We start from the raw sequence: 11,105 nt of genomic DNA on the forward strand, positions 1-11,105 counted from the left end.
AGTGGTTGAAAAAACAAATTCTCGTTTCTGAGAATGTAAAAGATGTTTTTTATAATACTGGTATATTTTTAATTTCATAAGACCATTCAAATTAGCAAAAATTAACAGTCAAACTTGATATTTTCCCTTATTTTCTAACATCAATATTTCGTTCAGTTTCAGTTTTTGTGTTATTTTGCCAGTGTTGGGATTTTTCTCTTTAAAAACTTTACAATGTAGCGTACGTGAAAAATTTAATTTTAACCATAATAATAGGTGGTTGAAAAAACAAATTCTCATTTCTGAGAATGTAGATGTTTTAGACTTGTTGAGCATTACTTTTTGAGTCGCGATTCGTTTCGGCTGATCCACTCCAATTTCAAAATCTTGTAACACAGTAGCGTGCTTAATGTGATAAATTATTCGATTAGTTTCATCAGAAAAGTGATTTGTTGCCCATAAATAACTGACTTTTTACTAACTTAAGAATTTAGTCTTTTTATGTGACAAGAACTTTATTATCTATTTGACGAATTGGTGTGTGAACGTATCATCAACATCCTAATCTGTAAAGTCTGTTAGATTATCTCTGTAAGCGTAAATCTGTAATAATTAACTGTTATTGCATGAGTAATTACTAAGATTATTAACCGGAAATTTAACTTGCACAAAGGCAAAGGGACTTAGAATCTGCAACAATTTYTGTAATTGCTTTCGATTTTGTCAAAATTCAATACAATAAGCGGAACCGATCTAGATTAGAAAATYTTTATTTTGGAGATTAGCCTCAGGAGTTATTCCTATACAAAGACTAGGTAATTACTAGCAACAATACGATCAATAATAAAATAAACCAGCGCTTGAAGTTGGTTTAAATTATTTACGAACAATCGTCTACAGGGAGAGGGTTTAAGATGTGAGTAATTTAATTTTAAGATTTTATCGATTTTAGTAAAGATATCGAAAGTTCAAACAGCCTTTGAAGTAAGCAGTAAGCCTGTCATTAGAGGAACATTTCACTTTATCAATGAATGTGAAGACCATCTGTAAAAAGCTCCTAAAAGAACCTTTATATGCTTATATCGAGCCTGATATGGTTTAGTATCTCAAAGTAATTCTGTCAATTGGAACATCATGCAAATTTTTATTGTTTTATCAAAAATTTAAGATTATTTTTAAACACAAGGTGCGAAAAGTGTAACTTATAAGCGGATGTGGCAACCCACTCTATTTCCTTAATTATCTACAAAGGAAAACGCTTATAATTTGCAATGTTCTGTCAGCTACTGTTTAATGAGTGTATTTTTTACTAAATAGAAAAAGTTTTCTTTGTTGATCGTTGCATATTAAAATTTAATTTACACCACATAAAAGAGCAACGCCTCGATAAGCTTGATATTTCAGTGCCGTTGACATACTATTTGCGTTATGAAAGCCAGTTGAAAGAGGAAGCAGTGATAAATTCAAATGTTTTCATCCTCCTTTCAGTCACACCTGTACTATTTAAATAACTGAATCATTCTCTGAAGAAAAATCGGTCCTACCCACCCACTGTACTTTCCTTCACCCTACAGGAATAGAAAAGTAGGACGACAAAAATGGTTTTTTGTTTTAATAAACGGCTACGCTTTTTATTATTTTTCACTCATTGAAAGAAGAGAAGATTTCCAGTCAATTTTTTTGCTTTGAAACTTAACTCCTGAGAAAGCATTTTTTGCAAACTAGTTGGTGAGGACGAAATTTTATCTTAATGAAGGTATTTCGTGTGTCTAGAAAGTTTTAATAGGAATGAAATCCACTTCGTACATGGGGACAAACACGATGGTGATTAAACTTCAAAAAACAACGTTAATTTTAAAATTTTAAACACAGTTGAATTATTGACAGTCTGCAGTTTCTGCTATTGGATGGATATGACAGTGGGTGTAACAATACCTACTTTGCTTAGCAGTCGCCAATCTCACGAGTGTTCTCAGAAAGCCAGATTTACACAGGGATATTGAGGGTCGATTTAAACAAAGCAAATTTAAAATTTGTTGATTTTTATTTTTGTGATTTACTGCTGAATATTTGATTAACTGCTACTGGCAACGGTAATATTAAAATAACAGAAAATTTTGTTTACTATTCATTTATTTTGCTTGTTCGAGAGTTAACTTTTTGTTAGAGAATTGCATAACGAGATGCAACTTGTTACATAATCAGGAAATTATTAAAACTACAGTTTGTACTAAGTTTTTTTAGACTAAGAACATTAAATTACATATTTTGAATAACATAATAAACATACTAAATAATGTATTTCTGCTTTGTTTCATTATGATTAATTGCGTGAGTCTGGACAAAGCTGTGGAACATTTTTGATGTGCACTCAGATAAGCACAATGGTTTCCTTTTTGCTACACATTATGAAAGAACGTTTCTCATCCGTATAACAGGACTTGCTTTGCATTTTTGTGCACATATCATTGTTTAAAGCAATTAAAAATTTGTGATACCATGATGTTAGCCATGTTAAAATTSTTAAATTGGCTAAATTCAATGATTTCTGCAATAATTCTTCATGTTGGAGGTCTAAATTAGTTGCATTATCTTATCACAAAGCAAACATCATCTGTTCCGATGGCATGAGATTTTTCGAAAATTAGCCATCGCCACCTGTTGCTTATATTTTACCTTGTAAACTTGTCTCAAGAGTTGAATAACTGTTGTGCAGCGCCTGCGTAGTGTTCCACACCTTGAGAGGAACTGTACAATCTCTTACGGAGGTGAAGTATAGACTTTGGAGTATACAAAAGTGAAATCTTTGTGGGACCGGCCAGTTCCTAGTGACAAATTAAAAATAGTGTCGAAATGAYCTTGTCCAAATTAGAAAAATCGGATTTGTTATTTAGTGTGTTTTRGCGAAGGAAAAATTCATTTCGTCTGTGAAGTTTCGTGGGTTTGTGTCCTAACCAAGCAGTGATATCTCCGCTGGGGCTTAGACCACGTGAACCTGCTGAATTTATGCCCAGGTATATGGGGGTGTGACGCTGAGGGTTGGGTGCGCGGTGTCATTGATCAGGAAGCATTGACATCACTAGAGTACTCATGAACTTTTGATCAAGTACTTTCAGTGGTATTAAGATACCACATAATACATGAGTCTCTTTATACCGCAACGGTCAATAACCCTGCAGGATAGATGCAATAAAAGGAAGAGCAATCCTGGCTTTATCAATTATGTGCCATACTTTGCAACCCACTTGTTCTTTGTCTTGCCTTCACGCTCAGAATATTGGGAAAAATAACATGAAACCGAATCACTTTCATTGCTCTTTTTGTAGTTTGTAAAGCGGTGTAATAAAACGGAAAAAAGTTGTTGCTAGAACCTTTTCATTGACCTTGTGTTTGGCGCCGCTAAAGGTGGAATTAATTACWTGGATTTAACCACTGGTTTAATTAGAACAATACCGAATTATCACCTTTGTTGCATAAGTCAACTCTTGCAGCTATCATGCAAAATTCGAAAGTATGTCAAAACAGGAGTTTTACAATTATTTGGATCACTTTTTGGCTTTTCAAGATTGAAACTTATGGAAATTGTTTTACTTGAACGGTCAACGACCAAAGCTCGGACTACTATATTTGGAATCGATTTATCTAATCGACGCTAATAATAATCAAATTAGAATTATGTACATAATTAATTAAAAAGGGGTTATATGAAAGTTTGGTTTCAGTTTCCTGGTAACTTGACATAAACAAGGAGGAAAGAAATTACAATTTACGTGAATGAAGCTTATTATTACACAATTTTAGCATTTCAGCAAGTGAAAACTGATAAAAAATGTAATAATGATGTAAGCCTAAATAATTTTTAGTTATATTTTAAGTTGCAACTGAGAACAGGAAATGTTTCATGAAATGCATTTTCAGTGACTAATCTATTTTGCATGTTTTTCTTGACAAAGAACGTATTTTTGTTTTATTTCTCCKTTTGTAAGAAAACCACAATTTTTAAATTTAATCTCAACTTTGAGTTGAGTTACGAATTTTCGGGTCCACCTTCTAGTTTTGCTTATCTCTTGCGCATTTTTGGGTCTAGTTTATAGTTTTTCTTATCTTGTAGCATAGTTACAGTTACGCAAGTTTTTCTGTTTCCTGTATCATCATGTTCGTTTGGCCCACTTTGTGTTTGTTGATTTTACGACACTTTGAACTCTACAATTTCATTGACATGTTCGCCCTTGTTTACTAAAATTTTAGAGAATTAAAATTAAAATGCAAATGTGAATTTAATAAACATAATTATGAAAAACATGCTTTTAATGTTTCAATTTACAAAAACAACAAAAGCCATTGACTACAGTAAATTGTACTGTTATAATAATYTAACTTACATTTTATGTTAATCTTGAAGAGAAATTACAACATTTTAAAGTTCAAGAACAGAACATCATCTTGCTCACTTTGTAAATTATTAACTTCACTGTTAAATTTTCATTCCAGACTACARAAAAAATGTAAATATCTTCCTAGTTAGCACTTAGCACGCCTTTTACTTGTTTTATTCTTCTACRATACAAACAGGATTTTTTGGTCTTGCAAAGTTAAAAAACAGTTATTGTGATTATAATATTGACGGTTATAACTCGAACCATGCAAGAACTTCTTTATTCGAGCTTATTATCGTAATTGGACTAAGAATTTTGTCATTACAATCTCCACATTTTCATAAAAATATTGTAGGAGTGACGATAATTACACAATTTTCTGCTTCTCCCGTCTTTAATACCTTAGATAAAACCTCTTAATGGTCATTTGTTATCGAGGATTTTGATCACAAATGTGATATTATTCTGCCAAACGAGGCAACTGTAATTAAGTGAACATGTTTTATATTTTTAAATTTAATTAATTCACAAAGAAAAAACTTCCATTGTATCAGGCAGTAAACATCAAGCCCGTAAGTAAACTCTGTAGAATCTCTTTGATAAAAAGGAAATTTCACTGCTTGACTGACGGACCGTGAATTTTGTAATAACAATCATTTTGAGTCGGATGATTGAAACCGCACTGATTTTATCTGCGAACATTTATCTAATAACCCTTTTTTAATTAATCAATAAACACTATCTTATATACCTGGCATAAATTATTTTACAGCAAAATGAATCTATGTCTCTTGCCACTACTACACAATCAAACAACACGTTATGGAAGTTGCGAAATAATAAATTATTAAAATCGGGGCGTGATATTCTAAACCGAATCGAATCTAATGGCTGCGATTGCTGCATTTTTCAATACGGACGACAATGGGTAAGTTTTTTTTTTCTTCTACTAACAATAAGAAATAGTCTTGCTATTCAATTTTAGTCAAAGATTGACAAGTGATTAATTTTTTTTCGTACCCAAGGTTCCATATTATTCATCGAAATTATCAAGGTCCCTAATTGTGGGGTTTACCATCAGCAATTTCCTAGCTGGGAGAATAATTAAAAATTAATTAAATGAATATTTCATTTAGACTGAAAAAAAATTTGTAAATAAATATTAAAATAAATAAAGCACAGTTTTTTTCTACACTCGTATCTGCTTTCGATTTGTATTGTTGTTGGTCATGTTTCAACTATTGATAATAATTTATGAGCAAATAATCAAAATTATGGCTCATTCTACTCTACGTGCATTTTGATTCAATTTGTAATGTAATATCTGCGTGGCAATAAGCAGAAAGGTGAGTCACAATATATTTGCTAACATTTTTTGCTCACGTTGTATAAAATTACTGCATTTATTTTCCGTAATTCATGCGAAAAGCGCATGTAAAGTTTAATGTTTCGTCGATAACATTACATCCATGCATTTATTCGAATAGTTGCCTCCAGCTATTTAAAAACCGTTTAAAAATCAATTAACAAAATGTGTTAGCACTATTTGGTATTTAATTGGGTATATGAATTATTATTTTCAAGGGAAAGTATGAAATACTAGCTGCGATTTATTAAACGGAATGAAAAATTGTTACTCAAATGTTATGATGTTGCATGATACGAGCTAAAAAATTATTTTAAATTTTGTTGTGGGATGTTGCAGGCCCGCTATATTCAGCATTTTTAACGCCCACCAGATTATATTATCTTTAACCTAGCAGTGAAGGTTATGAAAAATTTCTACTAATTAATTGATAATTGGCAGTTTTAGTAGCAATTAAACTATTGGTTGCTATTATTGCAATTAATATTAAACGTAGAAAGAGAGAACATAAGTGATGTTCATAAAACCTATTATAAGCATTTTTTTATGTATTTGTGTAATTTATAGTTATTTTTCTAATCGTATTCTGTTTCTATGGTGCATTTAAGTTTACTTCTTATTTGAATCGGCGAGTGGAAAAACAATTTAAGTCCAATTTTGTGTAGTATGTAAATCCTGTTTATTTGTTGCTTTAGACAACTTTCATTATAAACTTGCTATTCTTTAAAATCATCACAGTAATTTTTATATTGTAATAAGTGTTTAAAAAACTAACCAATTTTCTTTAGTTTGAAAAAGTTATTTTTTTGGACTTGAAATGTTCTTCTACTCACCGATTCATTTATAAATACATAAAATACTCTTTTTCACTACTAGCTGTAAAAGATACCATTATTTAGTTTGTCGAGAGGTTGTGAAGTTGTTTTTGTCTCCTAATAGTCAATAATCATTTTCATTATAGACCAAGGCTATAATGTATTAGAGGTGGGTAAATGCCGATGTTGGAGGGTATTACATTAATACAAATATTTCTAGAATATTATTATTGAAAACTATTACCATCAAAACTACTAACGGAAGTATTTGGAGATGAATTAATGTAAAATCAAATAAAAAAGACTTAAATTTCCTCATTAAAAACATCAGAATAACCCCAACTCTAATCTTCTGTCTACTCAAAACCGTCAAAGCAACAAATGGGTTTATTTCTTGTTAAAATACCTACTATCGGTTTTAACACTTTTTTCCTTTTTTTACAGTTTCTTTGTTATTTTAACAAATATTTCATATTATGAAGTTAGAATTTTTTTTAATAAGTAATAAGTTGCAGAAGTACAAAAGTGACATAACCTCGTTTATGAAAAGAAAAAATAATACTTCCAATTTAAGTTAATAACTCAGGTAAGTAATTAATTACTGTAGGTAATAGTGAATTAACAAAAATTGTAGTTGTGAATTACGACATGTTACGTCTGAGGCCACATACATGTCCATTTAGTAGGGTTATATTTTTCACGGTTGTATTTCTGGGTAATTAATGTGCTAGTAGTGAAAAAAATGTTATATAAAACACGGTAGAGAAGATTTTTATAGCCTCGCATTTATTAAATAAACAGCTCGGCTATAAAATATCTCTTCTCTACCTTGTGTTATACCTAATATACTATTATTTTGTCAATTTTGACAAATTTCTTTAGGACAATTTCTGAATTTAGTAAAATTTCTTATTCAATATTAGTGTTGGAAAAATTTTTGAAGACAACATAAGTTGTATAGTTTAAAAAGTGTTGTTGTTTTAATTGCTATAAGACAACAAGGGTTGTAGACAGTTTAAAAATCGAGGTCGTAGTTTAATAGACTGAGATTTCTAAACTATGAAATTTGTGTTGTCTTTAAAATTTTATCCAACGCTAATATTGGATCAGGAATTTTACTAAATTTAGAAATTGTTTTAAAAAATTTGTCAGAATAATAGCAAAAGTTAAGATTTTATGTACTTATATGTGATTGACGGCGTTTTTTATAGAAGAGCGTATACCTATTAACATAAGAGGTAAGCTTAAATGGACCATAAAAACAATATAAGATATTAATTTTCGAAATAAAATTATTTGTAATAAATTAACTCTGACTCTGAATTTTATTCTTTCACAAATTTATTTTCTTTAAACATTTCTATTTAAATGTCAGGTGAAAATAAAGTGGAAACCAAACGTTTTTTGCTTAAACAATTTTTTTTTGGAAAACTAATTCATTAATTTCTCAAAAATAAAATTTTTTGAATTTTTTGTTTTAAATTCCGTACAATTTTCAGTTTTTTCAAATGACATATTATTATAAAACTTTTTTTACAAAGGCTATGATTTAAGGATTACAACTATGTAGAATATCTACATTCTATACAATTTTTATCAAAAAAAAACATTTAAGTAGCCAAAAAAATTACAAAACTCAAAAACAAAAAAAAATCGTTCTTAAAACCCGATCACATTTTTATARGCTAAATTTGTTCACCCCGTTGAATTCTATACTAGTGATCGAATAAACTGAAATTCTAACGTATTAACAAAAATGTGTGGCTCATTTTTGAATACTCTGTGGATTTGAGAAATAGGGAGTGTTAGCGTTTAATTTTTTATCAGAATTCATCAATCAATTAATGGCCAGCACCTGCGTATTACTAAGACAAGCTCCATTTGTAATAAGTTTATTTTTAAGTGCCCTTTCGGGCTTAGTTTGTTTTAAAATAGCTTCATTTATTATAAAACTCAAGCAAATTCGAGCAGATGCGTCACATTTCTCGCCGCCGAAGCAATTAATCGTGGCTTTATTCGCAGGCACTTGAAAGCCGAACTCCAAAACTTGCGAAGAAAGGGCGCTTTGAGGCCATCGGCTGATTGGGACAGCACAGGGCCGGATCCTGATCGATCCTGTGGCCGATGTCGCGTAGAATTGGGTCGAGTAATCAACCGAGGAGCCTATTGCCCAGCTTGCAGATTGAAAGTATGCAAGGGATGTAGGGAATACTCATTAAGGACAACCGATTGGGTCTGCACCGTCTGCCACAAACACATGTAAGTSGATCTCAGTTGGTCTATTCTCCCACAAGATTAAAATCAACCGAATGTTACCTCATAGATGCACAAACGCCTAAATCCAATTCATTCCCGTTGGGACGTTTCTCGTAATTAAGTGCAAGACACAGTTTGGTTTTTGTCGTTTTTAATCTGATCTTCTTCGGGACTAAGTTCCAGAAGACTGGCTTCGCGACTAATGACATCGGGTCGAGTGATTGACTTTATCTGATCAGTGTTTCTATTACATTGGTCGCCAAAATTAACCGGACAACTAACATTTTTCGATTTTTCACGTTGAAATATTTTTGTTATTTTTTGTCGGATTTCGACGAATTTTTYTTTGGCTTAAAGAAAAAACTTTGTAGATCATTGTAATTTAATTCAATAACATCTAGTTTTGTCTTCTAAATGTGATGCTCAAAAGACAAAGACACTGTTTTTTTTACTTATTTTTATACTGAGCTGTGGTGTGCGAAGAGACAAAATTAAGTTTTTACTGATTTCAGATTATTGCCCATTTTTTTCTAAATTATGTACACTCAGAAAAGTTGAAAATGACGTGTACATAAACCGACCCTCATTATTTGGGTTCTCGTACCTAACCGCTATAAGTTATAAGTAATAAAAATGCTTTTGCATTTAGCCTCAACATTTCTTTTAAGTAAATCTTGTCGTGGGATATTATTTCATTAATGATAATTATTATAATTAAACGTGTGTAAAGTATGTTCAAACGAGCAAATTTGTAATTTTAAAACGTCATTATTCTGTCTCACTGAAAAAAAGCTAATTTTTTCTTGATATTGGTATTTTTCTCTGCTTTTTAAGTCCCATCACAATGGCGGTTTTATTTTTTTGACAGAATTGTAACTTTGTCAATTAATTAATTCATTATTGTAATTGGTATTATCGACAAAACAGTAATGTTCCCAAACGTTATTAACSTGCTGCGCCAATTTTTTTAAATTWCGTTCGCGAACTTTGGGTTGAAAWTTTRGATAGTTGCGAACTATATTGRCCTATAAATTTTCTATTGGATTTAGATCAGGCGAGTGAGGAACCCATCGTATAATTTCGAATTCCTCTTTTCATTTCTGACCTGACCGTCTAGTTGAAATAANATTTTCTATTGGATTTAGATCAGGCGAGTGAGGAACCCATCGTATAATTTCGAATTCCTCTTTTCATTTCTGACCTGACCGTCTAGTTGAAATAATCTAAATATAATTCTATGAAGAATTATTTTTCACAGAAATACTAATGTCTAGGTTCGAGATTCTAAGAACCAAAATGAAAACAACAAAAATAATCAATAAAGTGTCACAAATTATATCAACAATTTACCCTTCCATTGAAACAATTAATATTCTGCTATAATGAGAGCAACAAATCTTTGCAGCATTTTATTGTTTTGTTGACAATACCGGTTACAGTAATTAATTAATTAATTGTCAAAGTTACATTTTTGTCGAAAAAATAAAACCGCCATTGTGATGAAACTCAAAAGCAAGAAAAAATTTACTTTTCTTTCCATTGAGACAGAATAATGACATTTTAAAATCACAAATTTGCTCGTTTCAGTATAACACACATTTTACACACCCTTAATTATAATAATTATTATTAATGAAATAAAATCCCATGACAAGATTTACTTAAAAGAAATGTTGAGGCTAAATGCAAAAGCATTTTTATTACTTTCCCCTCCCAAATGGTTTATAACTGCGGTTAGGTAAGAGGACCCAAATAATGAGGGTCGGTTTATGGTTTATGGTTTAGTGTAGGTCGAATATGCCAAAACGTCAAAATAGGCGCATGGAAGCTTCCAATAATTAACCGTTTTACTTGTTGTAACCCTTTGAAGGTTCAAGTTTTTTAGATTTTCTGTGTTCAAAGTCGTAATTGTGCTTTTTTGGTGACATAAGCAATAATTTTCGGTTTAACTACCTTTTTATGTAGCCTACTTTCTGAACAAATATTTAGTAACATTAGAAAAGCAATGCTTTGTATCTCTGGGACACCAGAAGATAAAATTTTGGAACAAATTGTTCCTTATTCAGAAAAGAACGGGCAATAATCTGAAATAAGTAAAAACTTAATTTTGTCTCTATTATTGAATTAAATTGAAATTGAAAAAAATAATTAAGTGTTCTGCAAAGTTCGTTCTTTAAGCCGAACAAAAATTAATCGAAAACCGACAAAGAATAACAAAAATATTGCAATGTAAAAAATTGCAAAATTTTAGTTGTCCGGTTAAATCATAAAAGCCGCCAAAAACATATTTTTGCTGTGTTGCCACTCTGTTTA

General features: G+C 30.8%; 1 protein-coding gene across 2 annotated transcripts in view; it reads left to right on the forward strand.

Annotated features, from left to right (window-relative positions):
- Window positions 1-11,105, forward strand: part of LOC123008102 — a 52,609-nt gene that overhangs the window by 1,546 nt on the left and 39,958 nt on the right. Inside the window, exons 1-3 of one of the 2 annotated variants that reach the window (XM_044403717.1) lie at window positions 2,741-2,993; window positions 5,128-5,283; window positions 8,559-8,795. In XM_044403717.1, the coding sequence (XP_044259652.1) occupies window positions 5,243-5,283; window positions 8,559-8,795 (278 nt within the window). In that variant the 5' untranslated portion in view covers window positions 2,741-2,993; window positions 5,128-5,242. Of the gene's footprint in view, window positions 1-2,740; window positions 2,994-5,127; window positions 5,284-8,558; window positions 8,796-11,105 lie in introns of those variants that run through there. The other variant, XM_044403716.1, reaches the window with a different exon arrangement.

This window comes from Tribolium madens, unplaced genomic scaffold, assembly GCF_015345945.1.
Source record: "Tribolium madens isolate multiple individuals breed KSU strain unplaced genomic scaffold, Tmad_KSU_1.1 Scaffold_3;HRSCAF=73;Tcas5.2_LG2, whole genome shotgun sequence".
Taxonomy (NCBI): Eukaryota; Metazoa; Arthropoda; class Insecta; order Coleoptera; family Tenebrionidae; genus Tribolium; species Tribolium madens.